Source organism: Haliotis rufescens, unplaced genomic scaffold (assembly GCF_023055435.1).
Source record: "Haliotis rufescens isolate VD_foot unplaced genomic scaffold, xgHalRufe1.0.p SCAF_2, whole genome shotgun sequence".
Classification (NCBI taxonomy): domain Eukaryota; kingdom Metazoa; phylum Mollusca; class Gastropoda; order Lepetellida; family Haliotidae; genus Haliotis; species Haliotis rufescens.
The window spans coordinates 74,241,791-74,260,102 of record NW_025963890.1 but is presented as its reverse complement, the minus strand read 5'-3'; the positions used below and the strand labels follow the sequence as shown (position 1 = coordinate 74,260,102).

The following is an 18,312-nucleotide window of genomic DNA, read 5'->3' as shown; positions in this document are numbered from 1 at the left end:
AGACACACCCAGCACTGAATGTGTGTGGCCCTGTGTTGGGGGAGACACATCCAGCACTGAATGTGTGTGTGGCCCTGTGTTGGGGGAGACACACCCAGCACTGAATGTGTGTGGCCCTGTGTTGAGGGAGACACACCCAGCACTGAATGTGTGTGGCCCTGTGTTGGGGGAGACACACCCAGCACTGAATGTGTGTGGCCCTGTGTGGAGGGAGACACACCCAACACTGAATGTGTGTGGCCCTGTGTGGAGGGAGACACACCCAGCACTGAATGTGTGTGTGGCCCTGTGTGGAGGGAGACACACCCAGCACTGAATGTGTGTGGCCCTGTGTTGGGGGAGACACACCCAGCACTGAATGTGTGTGTGGCCCTGTGTTGGGGGAGACACACCCAGCACTGAATGTGTGTGGCCCTGTGTTGAGGGAGACACACGCAGCACTGAATGTGTGTGTGGCCCTGTGTTGGGGGAGACACACCCAGCACTGAATGTGTGTGGCCCTGTGTTGGGGTAGACACACCCAGCACTGAATGTGTGTGGCCCTGTGTTGGGGGAGACACACCCAGCACTGAATGTGTGTGGCCCTGTGTTGGGGGAGACACACCCAGCACTGAATGTGTGTGGCCCTGTGTTGAGGGAGACACACCCAGCACTAAATGTGTGTGGCCCTGTGTGGAGGGAGATACACCCAGCACTGAATGTGTGTGGCCCTGTGTTGGGGGAGACACGCCCAGCACTGAATGTGTGTGGCCCTGTGTTGGGGGAGACACACCCAGCACTGAATGTGTGTGGCCCTGCGTTGGGGGAGACACACCCAGCACTGAATGTGTGTGGCCCTGTGTTGAGGGAGACACACCCAGCACTGAATGTGTGTGTGGCCCTGTGTGGAGGGAGACACACCCAGCACTGAATGTCTGTGGCCCTGTGTTGAAGGAGACACACCCAGCACTGAATGTGTGTGGCCCTGTGTTGGGGGAGACACACCCAGCACTGAATGTGTGTGTGGCCCTGTGTTGGGGGAGACACACCCAGCACTGAATGTGTGTGGCCCTGTGTTGGGGGAGACACACCCAGCACTGAATGTGTGTGGCCCTGTGTTGAGGGAGACACACCCAGCACTGAATGTGTGTGGCCCTGTGTGGAGGGAGACACACCCAGCACTGAATGTGTGTAGCCCTGTGTTGAGGGAGACACACCCAGCACTGAATGTGTGTGGCCCTGTGTTGAGGGAGACACACCCAGCACTGAATGTGTGTGGCCCAGTGTTGGGGGAGACACACCCAGCACTGAATGTGTGTGGCCCTCTGTTGAGGGAGACACACCCAGCACTGAATGTGTGTGGCCCTGTGTTGAGGGAGACACACCCAGCACTGAATGTGTGTGGCCCTGTGTTGGGGGAGACACACCCAGCACTGAATGTGTGTGGCCCTGTGTTGGGGGAGACACACCCAGCACTGAATGTGTGTGTGGCCCTGTGTTGAGGGAGACACACCAAGCACTGAATGTGTGTGTGGCCCTGTGTTGAGGGAGACACACCCAGCACTGAATGTGTGTGGCCCTGTGTTGGGGGAGACACACCCAGCACTGAATGTGTGTGGCCCTGTGTTGGGGGAGACACACCCAGCACTGAATGTGTGTGGCCCTGTGTTGGGGGAGACACACCCAGCACTGAATGTGTGTGGCCCTGTGTGGAGGGAGACACACCCAGCACTGAATGTGTGTAGCCTTGTGTTGGGGGAGACACACGCAGCACTGAATGTGTGTGGCCCTGTGTGGAGGGAGACACACCCAGCACTGAATGTGTGTGGCCCTGTGTTGGGGGAGACACGCCCAGCACTGAATGTGTGTGGCCCTGTGTTGAGGGAGACACACCCAGCACTGAATGTGTGTGGCCCTGTGTTGGGGGAGACACACCCAGCACTGAATGTGTGTGGCCCTGTGTTGGGGGAGACACACCCAGCACTGAATGTGTGTGGCCCTGTGTTGAAGGAGACACACCCAGCACTGAATGTGTGTGGCCCTGTGTTGGGGGAGACACACCCAGCACTGAATGTCTGTGGCCCTGTGTTGAAGGAGACACACCCAGCACTGAATGTGTGTGGCCCTGTGTGGAGGGAGACACACCCAGCACTGAATGTCTGTGGCCCTGTGTTGAAGGAGACACACCCAGCACTGAATGTGTGTGGCCCTGTGTTGGGGGAGACACACCCAGCACTGAATGTGTGTGTGGCCCTGTGTGGAGGGAGACACACCCAGCACTGAATGTGTGTGGCCCTGTGTTGGGGGAGACACACCCAGCACTGAATGTGTGTGGCCCTGTGTGGAGGGAGACACACCCAACACTGAATGTGTGTGGCCCTGTGTTGGGGGAGACACACCCAGCACTGAATGTGTGTGGCCCTGTGTTGGGGGAGACACATCCAGCACTGAATGTGTGTGTGGCCCTGTGTTGGGGGAGACACACCCAGCACTGAATGTGTGTGGCCCTGTGTTGAGGGAGACACACCCAGCACTGAATGTGTGTGGCCCTGTGTTGGGGGAGACACACCCAGCACTGAATGTGTGTGGCCCTGTGTGGAGGGAGACACACCCAACACTGAATGTGTGTGGCCCTGTGTGGAGGGAGACACACCCAGCACTGAATGTGTGTGTGGCCCTGTGTGGAGGGAGACACACCCAGCACTGAATGTGTGTGGCCCTGTGTTGGGGGAGACACACCCAGCACTGAATGTGTGTGTGGCCCTGTGTTGGGGGAGACACACCCAGCACTGAATGTGTGTGGCCCTGTGTTGAGGGAGACACACGCAGCACTGAATGTGTGTGTGGCCCTGTGTTGGGGGAGACACACCCAGCACTGAATGTGTGTGGCCCTGTGTTGGGGTAGACACACCCAGCACTGAATGTGTGTGGCCCTGTGTGGAGGGAGACACACCCAACACTGAATGTGTGTGGCCCTGTGTGGAGGGAGACACACCCAGCACTGAATGTGTGTGTGGCCCTGTGTGGAGGGAGACACACCCAGCACTGAATGTGTGTGGCCCTGTGTTGGGGGAGACACACCCAGCACTGAATGTGTGTGTGGCCCTGTGTGGAGGGAGACACACCCAGCACTGAATGTGTGTGGCCCTGTGTTGGGGGAGACACACCCAGCACTGAATGTGTGTGGCCCTGTGTGGAGGGAGACACACCCAGCACTGAATGTGTGTGTGGCCCTGTGTTGGGGGGAGACACACCCAGCACTGAATGTGTGTGGCCCTGTGTTGGGGGAGACACACCCAGCACTGAATGTGTGTGGCCCTGTGTGGAGGGAGACACACCCAGCACTGAATGTGTGTGGCCTTGTGTTGAGGGAGACACACCCAGCACTGAGTGTGTGTGGCCCTGTGTTGAGGGAGACACACCCAGCACTGAATGTGTGTGTGGCCCTGTGTTGGGGGAGACACACCCAGCACTGAATGTGTGTGGCCCTGTGTTGAGGGAGACACACCCAGCACTAAATGTGTGTGGCCCTGTGTTGGGGGAGACACACCCAGCACTGAATGTGAGTGGCCCTGTGTTGGGGGAGACACACCCAGCACTGAATGTGTGTGGCCCTGTGTTGGGGGAGACACACCCAGCACTGAATGTGTGTGGCCCTGTGTTGGGGGAGACACACCCAGCACTGAGTGTGTGTGGCCCTGTGTGGAGGGAGACACACCCAGCACTGAATGTGTGTGGCCCTGTGTGGAGGGAGACACACCCAGCACTGAATGTGTGTGGCCCTGTGTTGGCGGAGACACACCCAGCACTGAATGTGTGTGGCCCTGTGTTGGGGGAGACACACCCAGCACTGAATGTGTGTGTGGCCCTGTGTTGAGGGAGACACACCCAGCACTGAATGTGTGTGGCCCTGTGTTGGGGGAGACACACGCAGCACTGAATGTGTATGGCCCTGTGTGGAGGGAGACACACCCAGCACTGAATGTGTGTGTGGCCCTGTGTTGGGGGAGACACACCCAGCACTGAATGTGTGTGGCCCTGTGTGGAGGGAGACACACCCAGCACTGAATGTGTGTGGCCCTGTGTTGAGGGAGACACACCCAGCACTGAATGTGAGTGGCCCTGTGTTGAGGGAGACACACCCAGCACTGAATGTGTGTGTGGCCCTGTGGACCAGACACCCCCACTGTAACAAATAACAAAATACAGGTATCATGAAAAATTGTTAAAATATTTTCTTCCTCCAGATCTGAGTATAAATGATGATGAAAATAGAAGAAATTCTCAGGGACCGGAAAGTGAGTTAAAGACAACCGGGAATTCCATACATCCAAGGTCAACACAATGAGGTCGACCTTACTTTCCATATTTTCAAACAAGTCTACATCTAAACATCCTTTCACACTCAACCACACAGTGGCAACCTCAAGTTTTCAGCTTGAAGAAAAAAAAATGTACATGTAAACAAGAATTTATTCATTTTTGAACAATTTTGTATCCCACACAACAGCTTTCTATGATCTTTACTCTTCTAATATTCCATCACTGTCCACATGCCTATTCCAGCAGGAAGGTCCCCCAACAATACTCCTGTTGCGCACCGATCTAATGTGACACCCATCTAATCTTCACTGCCTTTATGAATAAGCCCCGCCCCCCTGATGTGTGGGTGCATCAGCTGTGACTGACACACATCACACAACATCGACTTTCTCTCATGACTGAGAATCAACACATACAAAGTCACCTTCGCTACAACCATGATTACCTTATTTGATCTAGAATTCAGACAAAAAAATGTTCACAAGTATCTTGCTAATGGATCTCTGCCTCTGAACAAAATAAAACTGATTTCTTTAAGTAGATGTGGTTTTTTTTGCCGTTAAAAGTTGTTACTGAACAACTTTCTTAAAGAATATATTTACTCTTTTCAGATGAACGAGTTTCATCTTGTAAGAATGCAACGACTCCCAGCAGATCGTAACTGACACCTGAGATATATATATATATAAGGTGAAGGTCACTGAGAAACTGCAGCGTCATCAGCTAAAGAGAAACCAGTTTGCGTTTATTTGGTGACCGAGTTTTACTAAGTGAAATGTATACAACCTGTTTGCATAACCTTGCTCAACAGGTGAGCAGCCTTTCGATTATATTGATGTCACTGTTTCATAAAAATATCTACTTCTTCAATCCTGGAAGTGGGTGTGAGAGTATTACTGTAATACTGGTTCTGCAATAACAAGGAGGTGACATGCACTAGATTATGGATTGTGGGTTCGAAAGCCAGATTGTTTCTAGGTTTGTAAGAATCATACCTTGCTCATGGGTTTCACCAAAGTGGTAAATGTGTAGGACAGGCATCACTTCGGGCTTTCCTCCCACGTACAGCTGACATTCGGTACATAAACCAAATATTGATCAAAGGATATAAAACTCCACTCACTCACTGCAGCCAAACACTGAGGTAGTCCAAAGATTAAGAAAATGTAAAACCTTGAGTGAGCTTTCCTTGGCTTGTGGTTTTACATTTTCAACCAAAACATTGGAGTTGTGTTGTAACTAATGTATTAATCAACAAAATGCTGAAAAGTAGTATTGAAAAAATAATAATAATAGCTTGTGAAAAGAATTTGCCGTGTTACATGAATGCATTGAATGAGTGAGTGAGTATGGTTTTATGCCACTTTGAGCAATATTCCAATAATATCACGGCGGAGAACACCAGAAATGGGCTTCACACATTGTACCCATGTCGGGAATAGAGCCTGGGTCTTCGGCTTGACGAGCAAACGCTTTAACCACTAGGCTACCTGACCGCACCCCATGAAACACTTCATGGAACGATGTGTCAAAACGGTCGCGTACAATATGCGTGTGCTTTCAACCACTTGAGCATAATGATAGGATGCATACAGAGGCTTTCAGGTAGCCTAGTGTTTAAAGCGTTTGCTCATCACGACGAAGACCTGGGTTTCGATTCCCAACATGGGTACAATGTGTGAAGCCCATTTCTGGTGTCCCCCGTCGTGATATTGCTGGAATAGTGCTAAAAGCGGCGTAAAACCATACGCACTCACTCATGCATACATATGACTGCACACATATAGGTCACAACATGTCAGACGAGGAGGCTATTTTACTGACACAAAACCAATTTCAAGAAGAAGTGATGATAACATGTCAGTCCTAACCACATTGTGTGGTATATTTACATTCGAGTGTACTGGAAGTGACCTCTGAACTTGACTACGTGTGCGCATGCGTGAGCATGCGTGAGCGGAAGCTGGGGCAGAGATGGGAAAAAGTAGACAGGAAGCAGCGTGTTAACAGATGGCGGGGATTTGACATGAACTGTCAGTGGTGTGTTGAGTGAGAGAAGGGCTAACCAGGGCCAACAGTGGAAAGGGCCATAAAGGTAATTAACAGTGAATTAATTCCAAAGAATGATGTTGTATATCCTGAAGCAGTGATGAAATATTCTGAGTCTCACAAAGATCTACCATGGCATCTGGCCCCGATTACTCAAGTCCAACTTAAGTCTATATTTTTACTTAGTTTACGTTTTCACTTAAGTCTCAGTTTTTACAATTTTGATGTAAATCAGGAAAATTGATTTCTCAAAATAAACTGAGGGGACAATCTGGTTTAGGTGGATTGGTTACTTCAGTTTTAGGTCAGTCATAAAATCGTGCTGATGAACAGGATAGACACCAGGGAGAAACAAGAAAGGCATGTTAAGGATCACGGACAAAATGCTCTCAAGTTCATGACATCCGAGAAGTTGTTTATGCGCTTCCGATTCCATGCGGAGATCATTGTATTTATTGTTTCCCTCGTTTTCGTGAAGCTTGAACGGTTCTCAAGCACAGAAGCAGCCCCTGCGATGTTTAAACACAGGTTCTTGCAGTCCTGCAATTCTAGCAACAGGGTTATTTTATTCTCTAATCGCAGAACGTACACGTCTATTTTTACTTCATCAGTGTTTCGGTCCGTCAGAGCAGAATCCCTTTTTGTCTGATTGAAAATCTCCGATACTTTGTACGAATGCCAAGTAAACATGATCCTCACAAGACCAAAAAATGTTTTTCTAAATCGCTCATGAGTGTGTTTGATTGTGTATGATCTTCAGCTCGGGACAATTTCAGTGTTGTTAGTTTCGATGTCCGCCAAATAAGGGGAGGCAACTTTGATATTTTGTCAACACATTTCTTTTTCTGAAATGAAAAGACATCATGTATACAACATGATACTCTGACAAAAACCTCACATAGTAAGTAGGATTAGCATGCGTATTTAAGAAATGACACAGAAATAGGAACATTTTAATGAGTCTGTATTTACTTTTGACATATGAACAAAAACAAACTTCGACATCGTATATGAAACCAAATACTATATTTCATTTATGGCATGCAATCAAATTACTATAGTTTAGCAGCATGTTTTCAATAAAAGGAAGTATGGTAGGTAGCTACATTGTCATTTATAGTTCCTTTCATTTAAGTGATGTGATATGAAAACACATGAATTGTTGCTGGAAGCCTAAATTTTGTTAAATGAAATAAATATACAACAGTTTAATCTTGAAAAAAAAGTAATCCCAAAATTGAAAATTGATAACATTGCAAATTTTACCAACATATCACACGATTCATGAAATTCTTTTAGTTAAAATTAATAACATTATAATGCATCATATGAATCTTCAGTATAATAAATATCACTTTAACTATGTTTTTTTTCCCAGGCTCCCCGACCTGTGAAGATCCGGGGTAAAATAGGTCTTCAGCAACCCATGCTTGGCTTAAAGGGGATTGTGCTTGTCGTCAGAGGTGACTAACAGGATCGGGTGGTCAGGCTTGCCGACTTGGTTGTCATCGATCCCAATTGCGTAGAACGATGCTCATGATATTAATCACTGGATTGTCTTGTCCAAACTCGATTATTTACATAGCTGGAATATTGCGGAGTGCGGTGTTTAAAACAAGAAAATAACAATCAAGGAGAACAGTTATATACATCATAGAAAATGAAATATATTTGTGAAATGTCTAAAGGGATGAAAGCAATATGCCATTTTTATCATAATTATGAAAAAAATTGTAATAAAAATGATGCTTACAGGTTAACATAATTAGATATGTTAACGAATCCAATAGTCATAATCATAGTTCCCGTTAGTCGACTCTTACGACTAGCATAGTCGCCTTTCATGGCAAGCATGGGTTACTGAAGACCTACTGTAAATCGTGAAATTAATGTGTCTCCAAAAGAATGTAATTAGTGTTTGAATGACATTGTTTATATACTTGTTACAACTGCTGCTCAATAAACAGTGATTTGGAATACATAGTTTTTCGTTTAAAGCATATGTCTCAGTTAGTTTTTCTGCTATCCAAAATGTCTTATTGTTGATATAAATGCGATGTTTAATAATACGAGCAAAGACCACTCGTATTTTTTGCATTTAATTCAAGCTCGCGTTACTTTCATGATTTACAGTATTCTAACCCGGATCTTCACGGGTCTAACTACAATCATGTAAAAATCAGTTACTTGAATAATTCCTAGATATGTATTTTAACTACAGTCATGTTAAAATACATATCTAGGAAGTTATTCAAGTAACTGATTTTTTAGGAAGCCGAGATGTAAACACATATATGAAATTGGATATGTAGATTATTTAGTATTGTCTGAGCTCTTGGCATCATGCTCTTGGCACCATGTCCTTCCAAATCTCGGGACCCCAGACACAGCTACTGCTCACTCTGGCCTCACTCTGGCAGTGTGGATTTGAATCCGGGATGGGACTAACCCCAAAAAGTACGAGAATCTGTACTTTACTAAGAAAGTGTTTTCCCAAATATAACATTTGTGAAATTCATTGCAGCTCTGATATACCTTTCAGTCTAAAATGAAAGATCTGTTTTGAATACAAAGACAAGAAAGGAATTTAACATAGTTTACTCTTAAAGTAATGGAAATGACAACATCTTTCATTTGTTTGTGGCAATATTCCAGCTATATGTCGGCAGTCTGTCAATAATCAAGTCTGGACAGGACAATCCAGTGATTGACATCATGAGCATCGATCCACACAATTGGGATACGATGACATACATCAACCAAGTCAGTGAGCCTGACCACCCGATCCCGTTAGTCGCCTCTTACCACAAGCATAGTCGCCTTTTACGGCAAACATGGGTTGCTGAAGACCTATTCCTCCCCGGATCTTCAGGGGTCCTACTTCTTACAATCACGGACAGGAAATTGGAAATATGCTCCACCATATTTTTAATACATTATGTCTTACCCAGTTGCTAAATCAATATGTATGAATATATATGAATGGTTCATGTCCCCGGGTCATGCAGTTATTTGATAAAGTTGCTGCGGTGCAATTCATAGGCAGGAAATTGATTGTTTTTATTTTTAATTAAGAATACGTGATCTCAATCTTTCAGGCTCCTTGCCTTCATCAGGTGCACTAAATTGCTAGAGATCCTTGTTGATGACATATTTTATTTAATTTTATTCACAATAAATCAAATTTTTAATAATGGACATTGACATTAAACCACAGATTGTAACAGAGAACGAGTAATTATATGTAAATAAGATCCACTATTACACCACTCGTCTCCGTGTTACCTGCAAGTGAGTGAGTGAGTGAGTATGATTTTACGCCGCTTTTAGCAATATTCCAGCAATATCACGGCGGGGGACACCAGAAATGGGCTTCACACATTGTACCCATGTCGGGAATCGAACCCGGGTCTTCGGCGTGACGAGCGAACGCTTTAACCACTAGGCTACCCGACCGCCCCCCCTGCAAGTTAAGTGCAACACCCAACCACTTTGGCCATCATAGATACATGTTTGTAGCTGCATTTCACCCATTTATTTAAGAATTCTATAAATCATATTGATGCAATGAAAATGGAATAGCTATAAACGAATATCTGTCCTTTTGTTATGATTCTTGAATTGTTAACATATTTAATCATATTAACCTGGGTTTTTTTTCATTTTTCTTTTTAACTTTTTCATAATTATGATAAATATGGCATATTGCTTTCAACCACTTAGACATTTCACAAATATATTTCCCTATCTATGATGTTGATAACTGTTAGATCTAGGGTAGAATAGGTCTTCAGCAACCCATGCCTGCCCTAAAAGGTGACTATGCTTGTCGTAAGAGGCGACTAACGGGATCGGGTGGTCAGGCTCGCTGACTTGGTTGATGCATGTTGGGTCGCAATTGTGTGGATTGATGCTCATGGTATCAATCACTGGATTGTCAAGTCTTCACTTGATTGTTTACAGACCAGCATCATATAGCCCGAATATTGCTGAGTGTGGTGCTTAACAACAAACAAAAGTTATTTTCTTGAAATGGCTTCAACTAAAACTGTAAGACTTCATGTTATCAAGGCAATCGAGACACTTCAATTCGCTTGGTGCAAGTTTTGTTACACAAAATTTATTTATTTAATCGCCTCAAGTTTCATCACAAAGATGCCATGAATAGGCCTGTAGCATCAACAGTACAAGCAAAATATCTGATCGGCTACTTGTGACGTACTCGTTTTAGGCCTCCAGGATCTCGTCCCAGGCTTTTTCTTAAATTCTTCATCCTTTCAGAATTCAGCAACCTTTGAACTTGCAGAACAGACGATCTTGAATTTTGTTGACATGGTACCACCTTCTCCTCCTCGGTCCAGTTTGATTTAGTAATCGTGTAGATGTCAGCAGACGTCAGCAGATGAACAAATGTGCTCACAGCTTCCGTGTTTACATTAGTCATGGAAATCAAATACCGCGCATATCGCAACAAAAAACAAACAGATCGATCTCAGATGCTGAGTTTTTGCTAACTTTTTCCCGAGAAACACTATTCAGTTCAACATTTTACTCAAACTCAGTTTGTAATTTGAGAAAAAACTTGAGTTTGTTTCGAGAAATTGGGCCAGTAGCTCATCCACCTCTGACTGATTTTGATACAGTGAGGGACAATCCCGGGGAGAGCACTTGCAGGAATTACAGGAGGAATTCTATGAAACAATCTCTGTCAATGAAGGACAAATGCTAAAAATTAAAGTTTGAATATGGTTACCAGTGAAAACTAACTATTATTTGGAGGGAGATGATTTGAACAAAGCCAAGAAATCATCCTCTAGTTTTACCTAAACCACTGGAAAGTTCTGCATGTAGACAACAGTACCACAATACGGCAGCTCAGACAACAGTACCACAACACGGGAGCTCAGACAACAGTACCACAATACGGCAGCTCAGACAACAGTACCACAATACAGCAGCTCAGACAACAGTACCACAATACAGCAGCTCACTCAGACAACAGTACCACAACACGGCAGCTCAGACAACAGTACCACAACACGGCAGCTCAGACAGCAGTACCACAACACGGCAGCTCAGACAACAGTACCACAATACAGCAGCTCAGACAACAGTACCACAATACGGCAGCTCACTCAGACAACAGTACCACAACACGGCAGCTCAGACAACAGTACCACAATACAGCAGCTCACTCAGACAACAGTACCCCAATACAGCAGCTCAAACAGCAGTACTGCAGACTGTTTCAGAGAAAAGTCCTGGCTTTGGAATCCAATATGGCTGTTATGGTGGCCATACTAAATGTCAGACCAACACTGTGAGCTGACCTTATCAGATGGTTTAGGTGAGCTAACCTTCTTATCAGGTGAGCTACAGTGTCCTTGCCTGGGGCATTGCATGATACAGAGCATGTGTGTCTATGACCCACAGAGACTTGATTCAAAGAATAGGATCCGGCTTCTCATACACAAGATAACCTTCATAGCAAGAACTCGATCAATCTTTAGAAATCCTGTTTGACAGATCGATCTTGGAGGCCTACCAATCAGACTTTGGCAACATTAATTTATTGGATTACAATGAAATGACCTTGAACATAAGCCACTGATTAAAATCAAAGTGCCAAGCTTTACATTCATGCTTTACCCGTGAAAATCACAACTTGAAGGAAACAATGCATGGTTACATGACTTAGCAAATGAGACACTGTGATGATTCTGGCTTCAATGCAGCTCCTAACAGGGACCGATGTGAGCAGGTTTTCTTGGCGCATGCTCCCCCCAAAAATGTTTTGAACATTTGATTGCATTTTAAGCAATGTCGTACATTTTAACAACATCCATACCTTCTCAATGTTCAATAATTACCTAGCATTTAACCAATGAATCATGAACAATAACAAAAAGGTCATAAAACATTTTATTAAATATTGAAATATTCCACTTCCTAGCTTATGATGAAACAAATCACAGAACTATTTTAAGACATTCACATTGTGTCACACATCACTTAATATGTATACTCTGTCATTCGTTGTGTAATCAAATTTGTTTCCTAAATACCAGAGTATTAGTGATGTGTGACATTATGAAGTACCTCATATGTGAATTTCTTGAAAATTGTCCTTTGATATGTTTCCTCATAAACTAGGAAGTGGAATATTTTAATATTCATTGTCTAATCAAATTTGTTCAGTAAAATATTGAAATAGGCTTATCTCTTTTTAACCTTGGTACTGAAGGTCATGAATTAAACTCACATGGTCACTTGCAAACAAAAATAAACCTGAAATGCTAAAACACTTTTACATTAGAAATTTAGCAATCTATTCCATTTTACTCCCAACGTGGGAGGCGCAACTCAACTTATTGAGAAAACATCACATGCTTTGAAGGAAAATCAATGAAATTAAACTCACATGGTCACTTGCAAACACAATAAATTGTGAAATGTTAATCGCCTGAAAACAAGTTTATATTAGAAATTAGCCTCTACTCCAATTTACTCACTGACTGATTCGGAGGCGCAACTAAACTTAATGTGAAAACATCACATGCCGTAAAGTTTTAATTTCTATAGGTATATTATATATTTAATATTTATTTTAGTAAGTAGGACATGAATAGCAATTTTATAGATATTTTCCGATATTTCATATATATTATAGATCTCCCCTTTCTGCCGGCAGCCAACATCACAAGAATGTTTCTGCGGACAATAGACTGTGTCCCTGCCCAAGGAAAACATATGTATATATACTAGAACATAACATAAAAAAGCATGTAAATAAAGCATATATACTACTACATAAATCATTCTCATCATTATCAAAAGTAGGGGTGCCCTGTTTTTGCCTGAGAAATCAGTGACGTTTTACCGAAGAGCACCTAGATTCAAAACGTGGGAAAACAAGCTGATGTCATTTCCGGTCGAAAACTAAAATCCATACAAATCTGTGACGGTTGTCCGGAAACAGGATGATAATTTTCGGAGTATTTTTAAAAAATCTTTGATTATATTTTTTCTGAGGACTACTGTTTTAAAAAAACCAATTTTTCGCGTTTTTGTGGAGATTTCACATCCCTGTAATAAACAATTTGTATATAATAAGGACAATCATAGGAAATTCAGGGGGCTGTCCATAAACCAGTTTTGATATACATAGTTAAGCATGTAATTCAATACAGAAAACAGAACTGTTAACATGGTCAGAAAGACAATGACATCCGCTAATGACAATTGGAAGAATCCTCAGGTTACCTGTTCGTATTCTTGAAGGGACGTAAACCTCTCTTTTTGTATCCTCGTCATGTACAGAACGTCAGTGTCCGACAGGGCCTCCTCCAGGGAATTGAACACCTCCTGAGAGAGAAATAAAACAGTTAACAAAAGAAACACCTGGCTCTAGCATTTGGATTGACAAATCTGCCTGAAAAAACAAACATGATATGTGTACTATCCACAATCTTTGCATTCCCCCGCCATTGTCACTGCTCATAAGTAAATCTGTTTCACAAGGGCCTACTGTTCTGTTTAAGGACCTCCTTTAATCCTGCCAATGCGGTCAAGGACAAGATTTTATATCATGATTGAACAAGAAAACAGCATTATCATTATTCCCCACCATGGGGCACATTAACATTTTGTTTGTTCATATAGTAGTGAATATAAACTATGAAAAAGAGTCCTATTCAGCCTTAAGAGGAGATGGGCTGCCTTATGTCATCAGAAAAATGATTAAATGTGAAATTAATACACACAAAAGGCCCTTCCCTTAGATAAGCTAACTTTAGTAGTTTCTGAGAAAACTATTCCCACTTCAGATACTATTCACCAAGTAAAATAACATGGATCAAGGGCCGTAACTCTTCAAAAAAAATAATTTACGCGACCAATTTTTGAACTCAGTCTTGACAAGTATCTCTTAGATTAGCATGCAAATTTTCATTCATGTAACTTCAGAAGTTTCTGTGAAAACTTGTCCCTACTGAACACACAATGCACACAGTAAAATAACATGGATCAAGGGCCATAACCCTTGTAAAAAATAAATTGATGGGACCAATTCTCGAACTCAGTCTTTTCAAGTATCTCTGAGATAAGCATGCAAACTTTCACTCAAGTAACTTCCGTAGTTTCTGAGAAGACTTGTCCCCATAGCACACTTCGTGGCAGGGGGTATTAACCTCTCTGGGCCAGTAAACACAACCACAAGGCTCTGTAGCTCACCTGAGTTTTTCTGGAATATTTGCAATATCATTTGTTTGTTGTCTAATGCTGCAGTCAGCAATATTCCAGCTACTGTATATGAGGCTGAAATAATGTAAATAATTGAGGCAGGCCCCGGCAATCCAGTGATTGGTATGATCCATCCCTGTGGTGTATGATGACATGCATTCAACCAAGTCAACAAGTCTGACCACCCCATCGATGAAGACGCCTCTTGCTACGAGCATAGGCAGCTGGGAGCCTCTTCGTGCCCAGACATCACATGGGGCATTGGCCACATCTCATACTGGTATCAGCAAGAGCTTAAGTAAAATGGTCGTCAATCTTGTTGTCACAATCAAACAATGAGGTAAAATGGGCTTTCACGTTGCATTCAAGATTATTTCACATTTAAGCTAATATGTGACCAAACATATACTGTTTGTCATACCAAACATATACTGTCAATCATGCCAACCATAGTCAATCTTACCAAACATAAACATCTGTCATACAAACTATAAATATCAATATTTCCAAACAAACTGTCATACTGTCAATCATACCAAACATACACTCAATCATACTAAACATATACCATCAATCAAACTAAACATATACTGTCAATCATACTAAACATATAAACTGAAGTACAAAAGAAAGTACACACCCCACTATTCTGACAGTAAAAGAAGACGGGGCAAACTTTATTGTGATTGTAATGTTTAATGTCATTGTTGAGTCATTTTCAAACATGTATAGAATGGATTTAAAGATTTGTGGCCACATAAAACTGTTCAGTTGACAATAACGTCCATAGGCGGTCACTCATCAAAAATCACACTTGTAGAAATGATGACAGTCCCAGGTATGAAGGCCATGCGAGTGGTCTCAGTACCTCGTATGACCCCCATTTGAGTTAATGCAAGCCAGGACACGCCTTCTCATGGAAAAGGTCAACCGTCGGATGACGTCATTAGGGATCCGCTGCCACTCTTCTCGCAGAGCCTGTTCCAGCTGTGGTATGGTGGTTGGTGGCTGTGCACGTCGTCGCAACTGTCTACCGAGATGGTCCCACAGGTGTTCAATGGGTGACAAGTCCGGAGAGCGTGACGGCCAAGGCAAAAGCTGAATGTTCTGACGGTTCAGGAAGTCCATAGTGAGTCTAGCGGTGTGTGGTCGGGCGTTATCTTGCTGAAAAAGAAACCCCTGCCTTTGCCCCTGCATGAAGGGGATCACCACCGGCTGTAACACTTGGTCCCTGTACCTCTGGGCTGTAAGGGTCTGGTGGAGAATGACTAAATCCGTCTTCTGTTCACCGCAAATGCCTCCCCAAACCATAACGCTGCCTCCGCCAAAATGATGAACTTGTTGGACACATGCTCCAGCCAGTCGCTCGCCTCTACGTCGGTAGACTCTCACTCTACCGTCAGCATGGTAGAGGTTGAATCGACTTTCTGACTCTTCTTGCCCAGCGAAGACGGCTGATACGGTGTTGAGCGGTCAAGGTCATCCCACGGAATGGTCGATAAGCCCGGATACCGGCAGCTCGTAGTCGTCTCATGACTGTGTTCCTGCTGATGTGGTGACCTAACGCTGTCGACGCTGTTGATGCCATGGTGAGGAACCTGTTGCGCAGGTGTAATGTGCGTATGTACCGGTCTTCTGCAGGGGTCGTCACTCTCGGTCTTCCTCTTCTTGGGCGGTCGGATGTCTGGCCAGTCTGGTTGACACGACGAAGGAGTCTGATAATGGTTTGCCTGGTGCAGCCAAGGGTCCTTGCGATGTGACTGTTCGACGCCCCCACTTGGGACATTCCCACGGCTCTCTCTCGCTCCGCTGCTGTTAAACGTGGCATTTGTCTTGTGTTTTTTTCGTTGAATGTGTAATGAACGATAGAATCCACTGCCTTTTATACTGTTTCTACGCACATTGCACGTGCAAATGGAGTAAATTGCCATTTTCACAATGTGTGCTTTTGTTGCCTATCATAATGTCAAGGTTACGTTTCTGCGATATGCTCTCATTGGTTTTGTTCATTACATTACGATAGCGCCAAACATGTAACAACTTTTTCAACCATATGCGTAATATATGATATTTTAGGGGTGTGTACTTTCTTTTGTACTTCAGTTTACTTTCAATTATACTAAATATATAATGTCAATCATACTGAACATAATTGTCTACCATACTAAACATGTACTTTTAATCATACTAAACATATACTGTCAATCATCCTAAACATAACTTCAATCATATCAAACATACACTCAATCATCCTAAACATATACCATCAATCATTCTAAACACATGTCAATCATACGAAACATACACTCAATCATGCTTAACACATACTGTCAATCATACTAAACACACACTCAATCATGCTTAACACATACTCTCAATCATACTTAACATATACTGTCAATCATACTTAACATATACTGTCAATCATATCGAGCATAACCGTCTGTCTTACCAACTATAAACTAACAATCTTACCAAACAAATTGTCAATACTAAACAAACTGTCAATCTTAATAAACATATACTGTCAATCATACTAAACATATACTGTCAATAATACTAAACATATACTGTCAGTCTTAATAAACATAACTGTCAATCATACTAATCATATACTGTCAATCATACTAAACATATACTGCCAATCATGCCTAACATATCTGTCAATCATGCCAAACATATTTGTCAGTCATACCACACATAGCTGTCAATCATGCCAAACATAACTGTTAATTATACTAAACAGATACTGTCAATCATACTAAACATATCTGTCAATCATGCCAAACATATCTGTCAGACATACCACACATAGCTGTCAATCATGCCAAACATAAATGTTAATTATACTAAACAGATACTGTCAATCATACTTAACAGATACTGTCAATCTTACTAAACATATACTGTCAATCATACTGATATAACTGTCAATCATGCCAAACATATCTTTCAGACATACCATACATAGCTGACAATCATGCCAAACATAACTGTCAGTCTTAATAAACATAACTGTCAATCATACTAATCATATACTGTCAATCATACTAAACATATACTGCCAATCATGCCTAACATATCTGTCAATCATGCCAAACATATTTGTCAGTCATACCACACATAGCTGTCAATCATGCCAAACATAACTGTTATTTATACTAAACATATACTGTCAATCATACGAAACAGAACTGTCAATCATACTAAACATATCCTGTCATTTATATTAAATATAACTGCCAATTATACTGAAGATATATTGTCAATTATAATAAACATAACTGTCAATCATACCAAACATATACTGTCAATCATACCAAACATATACTGTCAATCATATCAAACATACATTCAATCATACTAAACATATACCATCAATAAAACTAAACATTTACAGTGAATCATACTAAACATATACTGTCAATCCTACCAATATAGGCATATGCTATGGCTCTTCATCACTGGGCTGGTTATGAAATAGCACTTTGAGCATGCCGATGAGTGGTGTGGAAATATGTGCAATATTAATAGCCTATTATTACATGAAGCTCTTTCACACATCAGCAAATAAAACGTATTAAAATTACATGAATACATTAATTATTTTTGTTAATTGTGCTCGAGATACAGAAATATGATAGTCCCCTCTCACATGCGCTGTTTACGGCACTGCCATTATAGATTCCTCGGAAATACCTAATTATGCATACACTGAGT

The 18,312-nt window shown here is 42.8% G+C and overlaps 1 protein-coding gene across 3 annotated transcripts in view; it reads right to left on the bottom strand.

The window, feature by feature from the left end:
- LOC124133165 (CAD protein-like) overlaps nucleotides 1-18,312 on the bottom strand; it is a 120,950-nt gene that overhangs the window by 16,328 nt on the left and 86,310 nt on the right. For all 3 annotated transcript variants that reach the window (XM_048400551.1, XM_048400552.1, XM_048400553.1), the window contains one exon: nucleotides 13,615-13,716. In XM_048400551.1, the coding sequence (XP_048256508.1) occupies nucleotides 13,615-13,716 (102 nt within the window). The remainder of the gene's footprint in view (nucleotides 1-13,614; nucleotides 13,717-18,312) is intronic.